The sequence below is a fragment of the Thalassophryne amazonica genome, chromosome 3, assembly GCF_902500255.1.
Source record: "Thalassophryne amazonica chromosome 3, fThaAma1.1, whole genome shotgun sequence".
NCBI classification, from domain to species: domain Eukaryota; kingdom Metazoa; phylum Chordata; class Actinopteri; order Batrachoidiformes; family Batrachoididae; genus Thalassophryne; species Thalassophryne amazonica.
The window spans coordinates 95,575,392-95,594,812 of NC_047105.1; the positions used below are offsets into that span (position 1 = coordinate 95,575,392).

The following is a 19,421-nucleotide window of genomic DNA, read 5'->3' on the forward strand; positions in this document are numbered from 1 at the left end:
TAAAATCAGTGTAAATATCTTTGTGCAGTGTGCGAAGTCTCTGACTGCTCTGGGTATAAGCACAGTTGACATTTGAACACCAAACTGACAATTTATTGATTAATTATAAGTAGATAAGTCACCTTATGTAGTTCATCACCATCATATACAGGGTTGAGAAAAGTCCAGAAACCAGCACCATAGACATGGCACAGCTGCATCGTAATGTGTAAATCCCTTTGTGCAAGATACAGTTCTGTCAGCAAACTGACAATTTATACAATAATTATGTGGGGGGTGGTGGTCCTGCTGTAGCATTTTGCTAATATTTAAGATGTAGCAACTTGGAAGTGTAAGTCTCTAAAAATATATGATACATTGGACATCTGATACACAATACACATCAAGGTATCGGTACATTTATGTATGTGCTTATATTAATTTTATATGAATGAATTCCTAAATTACAGAGTATGGTGTTAGTGCTTTTTAATACGTTAATTATACTACCTAATGTGTGTTGAATAAGTATTTTTTGTTTGTCTTTACCCGACCCAAAATTGGCATCACAACGTACATGTTTGTTTGATAAGAATACAAACCCCATGTTGCCTTGGCAGTTTCTGAGTGAACCCAAAAATGCAGGCAGTAACCATACGGGCAGTGAGGTGAAATAAAGATGATTTATTAGCTCAAAAGAAGTCCAGTTTTACAAACAGTAGGAGTCCAGGGATTACCACCAGAATCAGTGTAGAACTCAAAACCAAAAACACAAGTAGGGGAAAGTAACAATCAGGGAACAGACAAAGGCATTGGCAGCCTATGGCATAACTGTGCAATACTCATGCTGTCTAATCAGCATCTTGATATGCCACACCTGTGAGGTGAGATGGATTATCTTGACAAAGGAGAAGTGCTCACTAACACAGATTTAGACAGATTTGTGAACAATATTTGGCAGAAATAGGTCTTTTGTGTATATAGAAAATGTTTTAAGTCTTTGAGTTCAGCTCATGAAAAATGGGAGCAAAAACAACAGTGTATATTACTGTGTTTAAGCATTTATATTTTTGTTCATTGTCATTATAGTGGTGTCAAAGAAATCAGGGTAACTGCAGTAATTTTGCTTTTTTTCATCTGAACAAGTGAAGACAGCCTAGAGATCTGTTGACATGCTGAATATGTGTAGGTACTTTTACACCACTTTAACAATCCCACTCAATAAACTTGCTATGCCTGTTTCAAACTCCTCGTTAACTCAGTTAATCTCAGTTTGCCTTTACTATATGTCAAATCAAAAATCAAAATTTAATAATTTCTATAGCGGCAACTCACGATGAGATCGCCTCAAGGCACTTTACACAACACAATACCAAAAACTGAGAAAAAAATGAATAAAAAGTTAAAAACACAATAAAAAGACAAAACATACAAGGGCACAATGTAAAACAAGGAAAACAAATGGGTTTTCAGCCTCAATTTAAAAGTCTCCACATTATTCAACTGCCATACAGTAGTGTTCAGAATAATAGTAGTGCTATATATGACTAAAAAGATTAATCCAGGTTTTGAGTATATTTCTTATTGTTACATGGGAAACAAGGTACCAGTAGATTCAGTAGATTCTCACAAATCCAACAAGACCAAGCATTCATGATATGCACACTCTTAAGGCTAAGAAATTGGGCTATTAGTAAAAAAAAAAAAAAAGTAGAAAAGGGGGTGTTCACAATAATAGTAGCATCTGCTGTTGATGCTACAAACTCAAAATTATTATGTTCAAACTGCTTTTTTTTTTATCAATCCTGTGAATCACTAAACTAGTATTTAGTTGTATAACCACAGTTTTTCATGATTTCTTCACATCTGCGAGGCATTAATTTTGTTGGTTTGGAACCAAGATTTTGCTCGTTTACTAGTGTGTTTGTGGTCATTGTCTTGTTGAAACACCCATTTCAAGGGCATGTCCTCTTCAGCATAAGGCAACATGACCTCTTCAAGTATTCTGACATATCCAAACTGATCCATGATACCTGGTATGCGATATATAGACCCAACACCATAGTAGGAGAAACATGCCCATATCATGATGCTTGCACCACCATGCTTCCTTGTCTTCACTGTGAACTGTGGCTTGAATTCAGAATTTGGGGGTCGTCTCACAAACTGTCTGTGGCCCTTGGACCCAGAAAGAATAGTTTTAGTCTCATCAGTACACAAAATATTTCTCCATTTCTCTTTAGGCCAGTTGATGTGTTCTTTGGCAAATTGTAACCTCTTCTGCACGTTTTTTATTTAACAGAGGGACTTGGGGGGGATTCTTGCAAATAAATTAGCTTCACACAGGTGTCTTCTAACTGTCACAGCACTTACAGGTAACTCCAGACTGTCTTTGATCATCCTGGAGCTGATCAATGGGTGAGTCTTTGCTATTCTGGTTATTCTTCTATCCATTTTGATGGTTGTTTTCCGTTTTCTTCCACGCGTCTCTGGTTTTTTGTCCAATTTAAAGCAATGGAGATCATTGTAGATGAACAGCCTATAATTTTTTGCACCTGTGTATAAGTTTTCCCCTCTCCAATCAACTTTTTAATCAAACTATGCTGTTCTTCTGAACAATGTCTTGAATGTCCCATTTTCCTCAGGCTTTCAAAGAGAAAAGCATGTTCAACAGGTGCTGGCTTCATCCTTAAATAGGGGACACCTGATTCACACCTGTTTGTTCCACAAAATTGACGAACTCACTGACTGTATGCCACACTACTATTATTGTGAACACCCCCTTTTCTACTTTTTTTTTTTATTAATAGCCCAGTTTCATATCCTTAAGAGTGTGCATACCATGAATGCTTGGTCTTGTTGGATTTGTGAGAATCTCCTGAATCTACTGGTACCTTGTTTCCCATGTAATAATAAGAAATATACTCAAAACCTGGATTAATCTTTTTAGTCACATAGCACTACTATTATTCTGAACACTACTGTATATGTTCAGGGTGATCATTCCACAGAGCTGGGGCACAGTAGGAGAAAGCTCTGTGACCGGCAGACTTTTTATTCACTCTGGAAACACACAAAAGTCCTGCACCCTGTGAGCACAGTGCCCAAGATGGTACGTAGGGCTTGACCAGGTCAGCCAGATAGGGAGGTGCAAGTTCATGAACAATTTTAAAAGCCAATAACAGAACCTTAAAATCCGATCTTGCAGTGAGAGGAACTCAGTGAAGGGATGCCAAAATCGGCGTAATGTGGTCAAACTTTCTGCCTCGAGTCAAAAGTCTGGCAGCAGCATTTTGAACCAGTTGAAGACCCCTAATGTTGTACTGCGGCAAACCAGAAAATAGAGCATTACAATAGTCTAATCATGAAGAAACAAATGCAAGTAAGCAGACAACATAGCATCAAAAATTACCCCAAGATTCCTCACTCTGTCCGTATCATGTATAGCACACAAACCCAAGCTGAGCGCCAACTGGTCAAATTGATGCCAATGCCTCGCTGGACCAAGAACCATCATTTCAGTCTTATCAGAGTTTAAAAGTAGGAAGTCACTAGACATTCAGCTTCTCACTGATGCAAGGCAATTTTCTAAAGATTTTGTTGTGTGTTGGGGGGTGTGGCTGGACATTTGGGTGTTTTTTTTCTTTTCTTTGCTCTCCAGGTGGTATGCAAACTGATTTATTGTCTGTGGAGGAGGTGCTGGCAGAAGAGTCCTTCACCCTCATCAATGTAATGTGCAGCACCTGTGGATGGTGCTCACGTGCAACCTTAAAGACTTTCAGCTGAAGCAGATAATGAGATGGCGTTCTGCATTTAAGCCATGTGTGATTCAAGCAGAATGGCCGGGAACTCGACCTTGTGACGTTCGTTTGTGAGACGCTGAGGACCGCGCCTGGGTTTGACACATCGTGCCTGTGAAGGAGGACGGGTGAGGGACACATGCTGTCAGCACACATCAGAGGTGATTGATTGTCTGAATAGATGTTAACAGTAATTTAGTATTTTGTTACGCAGTATATGTGAATATTGATGAGAGTTGTGCAGCTCGCTTCTCACTGCCGTGGCGTGTGGACAGATGATCCTCCACCTGTTGTGAGAAGCTACTCATTTACATAAAGCTTAAATTCAGACCTGAATGTGTTGCTGATAGCGTGTGCCTTTGAAGGATATTAGTTGTAGCTGCTGACTTACCTCACTTTTTCTATCCTTCACAGAGTCGGTTTGTCGTGTCCACCTGGGGGGTGTTTGGCGGTGAACGTGAGTCCAGAAGCGCCGGGCTTCGATCCCTTTGGGCGCTGGAGAGCGCGCCGTCCTTCACTCCACCAGACAAACGCATTTTATGTTGTACACAGAGTTTTGCACAGAGGGGGATAATAAAATTGTTTTGTTTTTTTGGAACCGCTTTCTGGTTATTTAGCGCTGGGTTCAGTCAGACGCAGGTCCACTCCTCAACCCGCGTCGGCACATAACAGATTTTATGTGAATGAGATTACCAGCAGTGATCGGCATGTGCAGTTGAGTATCATCAGCATAGCAATGAAAGGCAATCCCAAAGCGCCGCAGTATATTTCCAAGGGGTGCTACACAAAGGGAAGAAAGCAGGGGGCATCAAACGGATCACTGCAGAACCCCAAACTTCATGTCCCTAAGATCTGAGGTAGTGTTATTGTATAACACACAGTGAGAATGACTGGACAGATATGACGTCAGCCACGCAAGGGCAGTTGCACTAATCCAAAAATGATTCTCCAGCCTCTCAAATAAAATATGATGATCTACAGTATCAAATGCTGCACTAAGATCCAACAGCACCAAAACCGTAGTGGTGTCCGAGTCCATTGCTCACAGAATGTCATTCACTACTTTAGGGAGCGCTGTTTCTCTGGAGTGATATTTTCTAAAAGCAGACTGCAATGGCTCAAAAAGATTATTCTCAGTAAGGTGGTCCACGAGCTCCTGCGAAACCACTTTTTCCACAATTTTACAACAAAATGATTGATTTGATATCGGCCTATAATTTTTCAATACACTAGGGTCAAGATTGGGTTTCTTAACTAATGGTTTAATCACTGCAGACTTGAAACATATGGGATGGAGATCTCAGTTTCTTGGGAAGGGAAGAGAGGTGGTTGATAACCCAGGGAGGCCTCGAAGGGTGAGAGTCCGGTAGCAGAGGAGACCTGGGAATTGTGAGCATACTCCACTCAGGGCAAATGTAGGCACCAGTCCGTTGGGTGAGAGGCGGAGACACACCGTTGGGTGGTCTCAAGGTCTTGGTTGACCCACTCTGCCTGGCTGTTGGTCTGAGGATGAAACCCAGATGACAGGCTGACCGAGGCCCCCAGAGTAGCACAGAAGCTCCTCCAGACTTGTGAAGTAAACTGAGGTCCTCGATCAGAAACGATGTCCAGTGGTAAGCCATGCAGCTGGACAACGTGGAGGACAAGAAGGTCAGTGGTCTCCTGGGTGGTTGGTATCTTCGGCAGGGGCATGAAGTAGGCTGCCTTGGAGAACTGATCCATGATCGTGAGGACAACTGTGTTACCCTGGGATGGAGGAAGTCCAGTGACGAAATCCATACACCGAATCTAGAAGGGGGAGTGGGTACCAATTTCGGACTGTTATGGCGTTTAGCCCCCGGAAGTCAATGCAGGGGCGAAGGGAACCGTCCTTATTCCCAACAAAAAAGAAGCCTACCTCCAAGGGTGAAGAAGAGGGCTGGATCAGCCCAGCAGCCAAGGAGTCCCGGATGTAGGTCACCACTGACTTGCGTTCCAAGCGGGAGAAGTTATACAGTCTACCAGAAGGTAGCTGAGCACCAGGAAGCAAGTCAATGGCACAGTCATATGGATGGTGAGGAGGCAGTGAGAGTGCACAATCCTTGCTGAATACCTCACCAAGGTCACGATACTCAGGAGGGACTAAGAACAAGTCAGGAGGTGAGTGGACCTTCTCCTTGACCTCCACACTGGGGAGAACCGAGGAACTAAGACACTCCTTAAGACAGGCTTCACTCCATCGAATAATAACTCCGGACTGCCAATCTATTCCAGGATTATGTTTGAATACCCATGGATGGCCTAGAACCAAGGGGGATGAAGATGGGATAACATAAAACTGAATAAATTCACGGTGATTTCCTGACACCACTAATGTGACTGGAGCGGTGCGGTGAGTAATGGTAGGTAAGGGCGTTCCATCTAACACATGCACCGACAGTGGGGAAGGGAGTGCCTCAAGTGGCATCCTGGTTTTGGATGTAAAAGCGGCATCTATGAAATCGCCTTCGGCTCCCGTGTCAATGAGGGCCGGTACCGAAAGCATTTCACTGCCAAAACAAAGAGTGGCTGGGATTTGAGTGCGACAGGAACCCACACCCGTGAATTTTGCTTGGCTGACCCGCAGCCTGGTCCCTACGGGTGAGCGTTTGCTTTTGGCTGAACAGGGCATGTGCTAAGGATATGACCCTTATCGCTGCAATAAAGACACTTCCCAGATGCCAGTCTCCATCTACGTTCCTCTGGGGGCAATTTGGCCCTGCCAAGCTGCATAGGCTCACCAACAGGGGGAGCTGGCGTATCAGAGGAAGACTCGATGGAGCTGGGAAGAGGCGGTACTGGTGTTTGCCGAGAGGCGAAGCGAATGGAGAGGTCCCGGTCAGCCTTTGTCCCGTCGGCACTCTCTCATATGGTTATCCAGATGGATAATTAAAGAAATGAGCGAGTCGCAATTGCTCGGCTCGTCCCGGACCGCCAGTTCATCTTTCAGCACATCACTTAACCCATTTATGAATACGCTTCGCAGCACCGCCTCGTTCCAGTCGGCCTCCGCAGCCAAAATGCAGAAGTCTACCGCAAACTCAGCACTACGCTGGCCCTGTTTGAGTGTGAGAAGCTGTTGGGAGATAGAATCCCTCCGGGATGGATGCTTGAAAATCAAATGGAATTCTTTTGAGAATGCTGTGAAGGAACTATAGAGTGGGGAGTTGTTGGTCCAGAGCGTGGTCGCCCAAGAGCACGCATCCCCCCTGAGAAGATTGATTACATAAGCTACCTTAAGCTTAAGGTAGTAATAAGCTAGCTGAACTGAGATGAATGTTGGCTAAACACAAAAGAACATTGCATTAGGAAAGAGGCGCATGTATCTATGCAACTCGTGAAAGGTTCCGGATGGCAAATGAATGGTTCTGGTGATACAGTCGAGGCAGCGGAAGAGACTGAGGAGGTGATAAGATGAACTGGAGCAGCAGGATGCGGTGCTGGTGTGTGTATGACTGAGAGCTGGGATAGCTGTGCGGACAGGTCTGTGAGGTGTGTGTCGGAATGTTTGACATGGTCTGTTAATGAGCTCACGTGATCCGCAATGGAGTCCACAGCTTGCTGGAACTTTCCGAGGTACTCGCCCTGGATATTCAACGCTGCTGCATACGGTCTACCTCTGCTGGGTCCATGACGTGGCCAGAAACTCCTGTTTTGGGGGAGCGTGATTTTAACACAGATGGCACAATCTTGTCGACTGTAGTTTTGAGCACTGAGTTTAAACTATCCACAAGACTGTCTACTGAGTGGGTATTTGCCAAATGTGAACCTAAGACATCAGGTGGTCTAGCTTCAAGGTTAGTCTTAATTGAGGAGTTGATGCATCGCCGTAGTGATATATAAGGTTGTTGTTCGACTAAACACGACAGCGAAACTGTAAACTTAATAAGTGAGTGATCAGAGACCACTGATGTAAGAGATGTCAATATTCGTGACAGCAATACCACATATGAGACCAAATCCAGGGTATTTCCACTAATGTGCATCAAGTCCTGAATGCATTGCTGAAATCCTAATGCATCCACAATTTCCATAAATGATTTGCAGAGGGGATCAGAAGGCTTATTTATATGAATGTTAAAGTCACCAATGATCAGAATGTTATCTGCATTAATTGACAAGTTAGAGATGAATGCACCAAATGTGTTCACAGGATTATCAGGAGTTAATAGTTTGTCAGCATGATGTTTGGCACAGACTTTTCTCATGGTTAGTCAGTTGACTCGAAGATATTGCGGTATTATTCCACGTGGGTTAATGGCACATATTTCCTCAGTCATGCTTCTTTAAAATGTTTTTTTTTTCATTTATTATTATTATTATTATTATGAGACTGGGGATGTTATAGAAGCTCCATGTGAAGGGCCAGTGAAGCCTTAAGCTGTGGCCAGTTGTCTTTAATGGCTGATCTGGTTTTTGATGTGATGAAAAATGACCAGACATTTTAGCCCTGCCAACCGGAAGAGCTGAAGTCAACATTTTGACCTCTCTCAAGTCTGTATGTGATATTTTGTGTGGGTAAGTGTTGGGGATCACATTGTGCAACACAGATGGTGTTGTTTGTGTGCACAACAACCCTGTCACACTTTAAAAGTCTGCAAGGATTTGGAGCCTGCAAGTGGAAGACTTGGATATGTAAAGTTTTGATTGTTTGTATAAGGTTTCCTCCGCTCTGTTTTACCGTCCGGGCTTTATCTCAAACATGCACATTCCTTTCATAATCAGCCATGCACTTGTGTTTCTAGTTACTTCATAAAGGCTCATAAATATTCACCTGCTTACCTTCAAAAACAAAAAAAGCACCTGTTGCCTTTAGGGATTAGTGAAACACACACACACACACACACACACACACACACACACACACACACACACACACACACACACACACACACACACACACACACACACACACACACACACACACACACACACATGGACAAAGCAAATGCCTTTGAGGCATGCAGTATGTCTAAAGCAGATGCAGTCTGGGACATAATTTGCTGCCACAGGAAAATTGCAACAAAAATGTTAAAATTGAAACTGATGAGTTAACATGTTTGTGTTTATCAGTCTGTTTTTAATCTGACACAGTTTAACCATTTTATTAACTAACACAACAGTGAACAACTGATTATTCCACTCAAGATCTGGTGTTATGTGCTTGGAGTGAATCATTTAAAGGGGGTCACAACAGCCCACAGATGTCCCCCGATTTGTCCACACCCCTATATATGCAAGAGGCTGAGTGCTGTTGCTATTAACGCTTGTTATTATAAGAGGCACACCCACCCATCGAGATCATCAATACAAGAGTAATCAACAGAAAAACATCCCTAGATATGATTGGGCAGTTTGTTTGTCTTCTGGACACACTGATAACACTCTAACACAAATCATGCGTATGGTGGACACGCAGTTTTGACAGGGTCACGGGCACAGTCTCTCTCTCTCTCTCTCTCTCTCTCTCTCTCTCTCTCTCTCTCTCTCTCTCTCTCACTCACTCACTCACTCACTCACTCACTCACACACACACACACACACACACACACACACACACACACACACACACACACACACACACACACACACACACACACACACACACACACACACACACACACACACACACACACAGTCTTCATGGAATCCAACTGGAGAGGTGAGGGGGTCAGTACAATGAATACTTTAATGCTGACTCAGCTTTCTCTCCGAGGATATGACAAGAGGAAAGCTTGTAGCTCTGATCAGGCTTCTGCCTTGGGCTATATCTGGGTTTGCAGGTGGTTGTGCCTTTATCCCATGTCTTAATCTGCAGCAATGACCTCAAATACAGTGGATGCCATTGGTTTCCATAAACCTTTCCACAAAAATTTCAACCTTAATTTCCTACAACTCCACACATTTGAGCTTCTCTTATGTTTTGCAAATTAGAATGTCTACTTCAAGTCCATACAAATCTAAAGAATTCAGCCAAAGGTGCACACAGTAATATTTTGGATCTCAAAAAGTCCAGATCCTGCTTAGGAGTCATCTCAAAAATATTCATGGCTCCACAAGTTGGGACATTATGTAAAATGTAAATAAAACAGAATACAATGATTTGCAAATCCTCTTCTACCTATATTCAAATGAATACACCACAAATACAAGATATTTAATGTTCAAACTGATAAACTTTATTGATTTTTGTGCAAATATTTGCTCATTTTGAAATGGATGCCTGCAACACATTTCAAAAAAGCTGGGACAGTGGTATGTTTACCACTGTGTTACATCACTTTTCCTTCTAACAACACTCAATTAGTGTTTGGGAACTGAGAACACTCATGATTGGGTATAAAAGGAGCATCCCCCAAAGTCTCAGCTGTTCACAAGCAAAGATAGGGTGAGGATCACTACTTTGTGAACAACTGCATGAAAAAAAATAGTCCAACAGTTTAAGAACAATGTTTTTCAATGTTCAATTGCAAGGAATTTAGGGATTCCATCATCTACAGTCCATAATATAATCAGAATATTAGATTTGAGCCTCCAAAGTAGGAGGCACATTGGCACATTCCTAATGTGTCAAGGGGCCATTAGGAACTGATAAAGACAGTGGATCGCATCAGACAGAAATATAACATGAGCCACCTTCAAGACTGCACTCCATTGCCATATTCTTAAAGGCTGTTGACCAAGGAAGAAGCTGTGAAGCCAAACAACATACAATTTTGAAACTTTCCGCAATAGTTCATGCTACTTATAGAGTAATTTATCTTGCCAGTTACCCCACTGAGTCTGGTCTGCTTGAAGTTTCTTCCTATAATCAAATATGCTGAGGGAGATTTCCTTAGCACATTCACCAATGCACTTGCTGATGGGGTGAGTAAGGTCTAGACTTGCGATATTGTGTGGATATAGTGCCTTGTGGTAATTTATTTGTGTTTTGGTACTGCACAATTTAATAGAATTGAACTTGGGTTATGTAAAACTGTCACTCACTGAAAATTGGACAGTGATTTGTTTTTATTCACTATATCGCAACTATAATTTTAAAATAACTGTTGATATAAAGTAAATATTCTAACAACACACAAATGGTGTTGAGAAGTTAAGTTGAGAATTACTTGATCTTGCTTCTGCAAATGTGTGGTTTAATAATAGGATTTGTTTTTTACTTCTGGACTTTCACAGCCAATATCGCCAACATATGGCATACAAATTATCACTCAGTGAAAAAAGTGGGATATGTAAAAATAGGTCTTTATTCACACAATAGCTGAATGCATGAGCACAAAACACTTCATCTTGTGCTGTTTTTTTCTCTCCCCTTTTTGTCATCAGGGTTTAGTTATAGAACGAATTGGGAGAAAGCCCCTCCTCATATTTGGTTTCTCTGCCATGGCCGTGTGCTTCAGCCTGCTCACAGTGTTCCTCAATTTTCAGGTAAATCACACATTCTACTGACCTCATTCCACATGCTCTGCACTAAATGAATTAGTGTCATGATGTACACTGGTTCCCCATTATACTGTGACCAAATTACTATCAGTAGTCTTGTTTTCATAAAACATTATTGTATATCACCTCTGCATGTATGAAACCATAATAAGGCCTGGATCATTCAAGTCATGCCAATGAATATCTTGAACTGCATTTTGTATGTAATTAAAAATGATAAAAGAAAGATACTATGCTATGCTGATGATACTCAGTTGTACGTGCCGATAACTGAGGGAAATCTCACTCCCATAAAATCCCTGGAGGACTGTCTTCTATCACTGAGAAGTTGGATGTCTAGTAACTTCCTACTTTTAAACTTTGATAAGACTGAAATGATGGTTCTTGGTCCAGCGAGACATCGGCATCAGTTTGACCAGCTGGCGCTCAGCCTGGGTTTGTGTGTCATACATCATACGGACAAAATGAGGAACCTTGGGGTAATTTTTGATCCCACGTTGTCTTTTGACCTCCACATCAGGAATGTTACTAGGACTGCTTTTTTCCATCTGAGAAATATAGCAAGGATCCGGCCCGTCCTGTCCATGGCTGATGCTGAGACCCTGATTCTTGCTTTTGTTTCTTCTAGACTAGATTATTGTAATGTTCTATTTTCAGGGTTACCACAGTCCAGCATTAGGGGTCTTCAGCTGGTTCAGAACGCTGCCGCCAGACTTCTGACACGTAGCAGAAGGTCTGAACATATCACACCCATTTTGGCATCTTTGCACTGGCTCCCTGTCTCTGTGAGAGCAGATTTTAAGGTTTTGCTATTGACTTATAAGGTTGTTCATGGACTGGCGGCATCTTATTTGGCTGCTCTGGTGGAACTCTACGTGCCGGCCCGGGCTTTGCAGTCGCAGGATGCGGGACTTCTCTGTGTTCCCAGCGTGAAGAAGAAGTCAGCAGGTCAAAGAGCTTTCGTATCGTGCACCCACCCCGTGGAACATTCTTCCTGCGACCGTGAGGCAGTCTGAGTCCGTGGACATTTTTACGTCAAGACTCAAAACCTATTTTTTATTCTCTTTCTTATGGATAGTTTTTATTTTTATTTGTTTTATTCTTTTACTTCTGTTTTTATTTATGTATTTGAATTTTTTATTCATTTTTAATTATTTATTCAATTTTATGTTGACTTGTTTTATGTAAGGCGCCTTGAAATGGCTTTTGCTGTGATTTGGCGCATTATAAGCTAATTAAATTAAATTATACTGAGTCCATGGGATTGTTCAATGCATAATACACTTTTTTCTGTTTAGCCAGGGTCGTGATACTTTATACCATGGTTATTTCATATTTAGTGTGTTGTAGGATCCATTGATGTATTTTTCTATTCTTTCCAATTTAAGACTTGAACTGTATGTCAGTTTTGTGTTGCAGCATACAAATGACCTGTAGCTCCTTAAAAAAACCAAAAAAAAAACCAACACTCACCCCTCCAAGGTTGGATGGATTTTGCAGCTAGAGTACTGACGGGGACTAGAAGGAGAGAGCATATTTCACCCATATTGGCTTCTCTTCATTGGCTCCCTGTTAATTCCAGAATAGAATTTAAAATTCTTCTTCTTACTTATAAGGTTTTGAATAATCAGGTCCCATCTTATCTTAGGGACCTCATAGTACCATAACTCCCCAATAGAGCACTTTGCTCTCAGACTGCAGGCTTACTTGTAGTTCCTAGGGTTTGTAAGAGTAGAATTGGAGGCAGAGCCTTCAGCTTTCAGGCTCCTCTCCTGTGGAACCAGCTCCCAATTCAGATTAGGGAGACAGACACCCTCTCTTCTTTTAACACTCGGCGGTCCAAGCTTTTCTCTTCTACCTGTAAAGCCCACGGAGAGTCAAATGACCCTGGCTAGCTGACTTGGCTAGCCACATTCTTGTGTTTGCATAAAGCCCATGGAGAGTCAAATAACCCTGGCTAGCTGACTTGGCTAGCCACATTCTTGTGTTTGCATATTTGCTGTCTGTGTGTTCTAAGACTTCCTTGTTTACATAACAGAAGTAGCTCGCCACAGGGGATATTGGAGTCACTTGCCTGCTTAGCTGAAAGGGCTGCGTATGAAGCAGGAGTTGTGTGCAAAATGTGTAAAATTACAGCTGCCTAGTACACCTATTGCTACAACTATTTGTGCACCACAGCGGCTGAAAGATCTGTCGTTCTGGATGTCCCAGCTGGACAACATGTACTGTGTTTGGATAGACATGGACTAACAACTGCCCACTGTGACACATGTGTGTCTGCTTGCTGTCATCATGTGGACATAATGACATAATAACAGTGTGGGGACTGTTAGTCATTGTGAGTGACTGTAACCTGTACCTATTGTATATACGAGGTCTATTAGAAAAGTATCCGACCTTATTATTTTTTCAAAATCCATATGGATTTGAATCACGTGTGATTACATCAGACATGCTTGAACCCTCGTGGGCATGCAAGAGTTTTTTCACGCCTGTCGGTTACGTCAATCGTCTGTGGGCAGTCTTTGACTGAGGAGTCGCCCACCCTCTCGTCATTTTTTCATTGTTTAGGAATGGCTCAGAGACTCCTGCTTTGTTTGATCAAAATTTTTTCAAAACTGTAAGGCACAACTGAGTGGACACCATTCGATAAATTCAGCTGGTTTTCGGTAAAAATTTTAACGGCTGATGAGAGATTTTGGTCTGGTAGTGTCACTTTAAGGACGGCCCACGGCGCCTGATGGCGATCTGCGCTTCGAGGCGGCAGCGTCTCACCGTTTCAAGTTGAAAACTTCCACATTTCAGGCTCTGTTGATCCAGGAAGTCGTCAGAGAACTTTCAGAAGAAGTCGGCATAAGGAGTTTATTCGGACATTCCATTGTTAACGGACATTTTGTAATGAAAGAACGTGCGGGCAGAGTCGCATGTTGGGCCGCACCCGACCGCGGGGGGTCGCGACAGGAAAAACACCTCCGTTGGAAACCTTAACGGGCAAGTTGGAACATGCCCAAGCTGTTAAACAATTTCTCAGTTACTCACTTGTTGAAAGCCATCAAAAGCCGCCTGAATTTTACAAATGGTTTTCAACACGGAGGTGTTTTTCCTGTCGCGGCTCACACAGATTCGCCGAGTCGTCACGGAAACGACTCGGTGAATTTGCGCGCACGTCTTTCATTAAAAAATGTCCTTAAACAGTCGAATGTCCGCATAAAGTCCTCATGCCGGCCTGTTCTGAATCTTCTCTGTTCTCTCACGACGTCCTGGGTGAATTAAGCTTTAAATTAGGATGTTTTCGGGTCGAAACAGGCCGACGACGGCGCCTGGAAGCGCTGCACGACGTCCTGCTCTGTGGGAAGTCCTTACACCGACAGAAACACCCCATAATCTCTCATCAGCCGTTAAACGTTTCACCGAAAACCAGCTTAATTTCTCGAATAGTGTCCACTCGGATATTCCTCACAGGTCCAGAAAAAATGTTGATAAAGCAACGTGCGCCGTCTCGAGCAGCGTGTGAAACAAAGGAATTCAGCCGAGAGGGCGGGACCACATCTCACTCAAGGCCTGCCCACAGGGAAATGACGTCACCGACACGCATGAAAAAACTCACACATGCGCACGAGGGTTCAAGCATGATTGGTGTAATCGCACGTCATTCAAATCCATATAGTTAAAAAAAAAATAAAAGGGTCGGTTTATTATCTAATAGACCTCGTAATTTGGTTTTCTGGTGTGTTTTTTGGTACATTTAAATAAAATCCAGAAAACAAAATTTCATCTCTCCCCCAGGAAGTTTTCTTTTGGTGTGTTTTTTGGTACTTTTCAATACAATTCAGAAAACAAAATTTCATCTCTCCCCCAGGGTAAAGTTATTTATCCACCTAAGCACAAATCAGCAGCCCTTTCAGCTAAGCAGGCACACAGACAGCAAATATGCAAACACAAGAATGTGGCTAGCCAAGTCAGCCCCTCCCCTGAGGTGTTCTTAGACTTCCTTGTTTACATAACAGAAGTAGCTCTCCACAGGGGATCTTGGAGTCATTTGACTATCCGTGGACTTTAGAGGTAGATTGGTCATTTGACCAGAACTTGGCCTTCTGGGTGTTAAGATTAAGCTTAAAACTTTCCTTTTTGCTAAAGCTTATAGTTAGGGTTGGATCAGGTGACCCTGAACCATCCCTTAGTTATGCTGCTATAGACTTAGACTGCTGGGGGGTTTCCCATGATGCACTGAGTGTTTCTTTTTATTCACCTCTTTTTGCTCTTCATGCACCACTCTGCATTTAATCATTAGTGACTGGTCTCTGCTCTCTTCCACAGCATGAGCTGGACATGCCAGAACATGTCCTGTGAGGCTTCAACACGGCGTTTCTTTTCGCCATGCAGCTCCGCCGCGACGCGCGGAATTCCTCCGCCTTTGTTCCGCTTTCCATGACAAAAACTCCTGTAACAGTGAAATGTGCCGTTCATTTCTAAACTGGACGCTGTCTTGTTCTGGTATATCCTCTGACTAGTACAGGAATTGTGAAAAGACGTGGACATCAGCACTTTTTCGGCACATTAAGACAGGCGTGCGGAGGAGTTCGGCGCGTCGTGGTGCAGCCGCTCGGCGCAAAGAAACGCTGTGATGAAGCCTCACAGGACATGTTGGGGCTTGTCCAGCTCAAGCTCAATTTCTCGGATATTCACACGATAGAAAAGCAACCGGAATCCGTCTGAAAGCCGTCCTGAGAGACCGACATCGAGGTGGTTTTGTGCCGCGTCCCTCGGCTTCTTTTTCCATGAAAAAAAACTCCTGTAATGGTGGAATGTGTCGGAAAAAGTGCTGATGTCCACGTCTTTTCACAGAATGCGGCAAACAAAAAACACAGTGTGTGTGTGACTTCGATCACAGAGAAACTGTGGAGAGCTGACATTTGCCGTTTGGTATGCTTATGTATTTTGGGTAAATGATGAACAACGAAGAAGCCATGACAGCAGCCATGGCTTCTTCGTAATGAAGACTATCAAATGGCTTCGCCAAAATCCGGTCCACAACATTCAAATTGTCTGCCATTATGTGCAGCTTGCTAGCTGGGACTGGCGCGAGGCTCGTGTGAAGTTTGTCCGCCTGTGAGTGCTTTGTGACGGTGGAGGAGCTCAGCAGCACCCGCTGCTCGGTAGGGACAGAAACTGCGATAGAAGTCAGAAAGAGTGATAGAAGTCAGTCTCCAAACACAAGCAGCTACAAAAAAAACACACCAGAAATAGAAGCTCGATTTGTCGCTAGTCGTATTTAACAAAGAAAATGCCGCTGAGTGGATTACGAAAGTCTCCGGTTCAACTCAGAAAAGAATGAAAATGCTCCCACGGATGTTTACACCAAAAGATCGCTGATTCGCTCATTTCGCTGTCAATCAAAAAGGGATTCAGCCTCAGACAGATCATCCAATCATCATGCAGAAGCTGAGTGTCCGGGCCGGCCAAGGCCAGCCCACTGCCCCATAGACCCCCAGACACGCTGAGCATCCAATGGGCGGGACAAAGCCCAGCATTTATCCAATGACTCGTCTCGTTTCGCTGCACTAAACTTCGCTACTGTTTATAGCACTGTGAAGCTGCGGGAATGAGTGAGAGGAAATCCGCCATGGGACGGGAAGGTGGGGGCGCTGCTCTGCCGTAACGTAACGTAACCATCTCTGGACATGGACTCCTTACTGAGCAGCACAAAGCTGCAGTTGTTCTTAAGCATTAGCTTTTAGCATTTTATAGTGCTGCTTTTCACTCTGAACTCTAATAAAATGAAGTCAGGCTTGGTTAAACTGCAATATGTATAAACCTAATTTTGATAGTATTTTGTAGCTTGGTGAGAGTCTAATACACTTGCAACTTTCTGTTTTCTATATAAATTAATTTTTACATACGTTTGCCCAAATGTGTCATCTAAGTGTTTTCTTCACATTTGCTTTTCCTGTTTATTTGAGAGACCTTTAGACAACATAATGGACGTGGCCAGTGACATACCATCTCTCCTGCTCTTATTTCAGAACAGTGTGTCATGGATGCCCTACCTCAGTTATGTCTGCATCCTGACTGTGATTGCATCCTTTTGCTCAGGGCCAGGTAAAGCTCATGACCTGTGTTATGATTTTTATGATTTTGCCTTTTCTCTTCTGCAGTCCTCCCTGCTGCATTTAAAACAACACATTAAAGAGATTGAGAGATTACTCTGTTGAATTTATTGGAATACTTGCCTGTAATTCTTTGACTAAGCTGTTGAATAATTATTTTGAATGACCCAGGTTTAGTCAAGCCTTCACTTTTTTTTAATTCAGCAAAGGGACACAGAACTTGATTTGTGACACTTTTAAGGTACTTGTACAATCAGCCAACTGCTATGCCAGTGATTTACATAACAGGAGATGGTGCTATCATATATTATCATACTAAATGCCATCTATATGCTATGCATATGCCACTGAAAATACACAGGGGAGAGTACAAATGCACACAGTGGGTGCTGATGAGAACTTGACTGAGTTTCAAGGTGACTATTGATGTCACCACAACTGTATATTCATTTTGAATAACAATATCTCTAGGGAGTGTTAATCCAAATGCTCTGCAAAGTGCCTCATTGTGGCAGGATGTATTGAACTGGAGACTCATGATGTTGTCAGAGAAAATACTGGAGGGTCATTGTTTGGCTTTCCTAACAGTATTTATCTGTTCTTCATAAAGAAACAGGTTTGGAGATATTCATAGCATTCTATGTTGGAAAATTGTACTGTAACTTTGGCATGTTCATTGTTTTGCTCAGGTGTCCGTCAGTGATCCAGATGTTATTTGAATTTATTTGCTTTGCACAGATATGAGTTATGATCTGTTGAACCAAATGTAACCTCCCAGCTTAGAAATGGTGAACAAAAGGGGAGGGGGGGGGGAAGAGAAAGAGGCATGGGTGGGGGTGATGACTGTACAATGCATATAGTGCTTTGTGCTGGTGAGTGGGTAAATGCAGAACCTTCTCTGAAGTCATTTCACCATGGAAACAGTGGCCTAGATATTTCATGGACACTCTGGGTTATCTGAGTCTGTGATGCAGAAAAAAAATATAGACTTTCTTTTTAACTTTACATTGTGTTTTTACTCTTTTTTATTGGTCAGTTTTATTGGTAGCAAACTGTAAAACCTCATAAATGACTTTAAATCAAATGGTTGTGTTAAAGCATTTAATGTAACTCAGACAGTTCAACCATTAAAAAATAATGCTAACTGTGTCAAATGAACTTGATTGGTTTGTGTTGGACTGACTCACATGACTGAATAATGTAATAGCGTCCAGTAATTTGGATTGATTTACACCCACATAATCATCTTCCACCGCTTAGTCAAGATGGGGTCGTATGGGTCTGGAACCTATCCCAGCAGTCATAGGGCGTGAGGCAGGGTACACCCTGAACAGGACGCCAGTCTGCTGCAGAGCCACATATAGACAAACAAACACATTCACAACTGCATGCACAACTATGGGCAATTTAAAGTTTCCTGTCCACCTAACCTGCATGTCTTTGGATGTGGGAGGAAGCCAGAACACCCAGGCGAACATGGGGAGAACATGCAATCTTTCCTAATTTGGGAGGTCCTGTGACTTACACTCCAGTTCAGTTTATATGTCCAAAAACATGGGTGTAACAGGACACAAAAGTCACAGTTTAGTACATTTTCAGTACAGTCGAAACAAGAAACACAAGATAAATAAAATATGTTTATATATTATATTATATATTATATATAATATATATTATATAATATATATATAATATATAATATATATATGTTCTTTAGACTAGTATGTGATTGAATTATTTCAGATTGTTACAAAATGCTTTTTCTTACATTCTTGTGAAATACAGTGTATGTCTCAAAAGTAAATACAGCTTACACCCCCGTGCAATTTACAGTATATATAGTGCATCTGGAAAGTATTCACAGTACTTCACTTTTTCCACATTTTGTTATATTACAGCCTTATTCCAAAGTGGATGAAATTTATTTTTTCCTCAAAATTCTGCATACAATACCCCATAATGACAATGTGTTTTGTTTTTATATTTTTGCAAATTAAAAAAAAACTAAGAAATCACATGTACGTAAGTATTCACACCCTTTGTTCAATACTTTGTTGATGCACCTTTGGCA

At 42.3% G+C, this 19,421-nt stretch overlaps 1 protein-coding gene across 1 annotated transcript in view; it reads left to right on the forward strand.

The window, feature by feature from the left end:
- The window catches only part of LOC117507295 (solute carrier family 2, facilitated glucose transporter member 9-like), a 389,118-nt gene that overhangs the window by 236,665 nt on the left and 133,032 nt on the right, over window positions 1-19,421 (forward strand). The window contains exons 9-10 of the mRNA XM_034167137.1: window positions 11,127-11,228; window positions 17,267-17,342. Coding sequence (XP_034023028.1) covers window positions 11,127-11,228; window positions 17,267-17,342 — 178 coding nt within the window. The remainder of the gene's footprint in view (window positions 1-11,126; window positions 11,229-17,266; window positions 17,343-19,421) is intronic.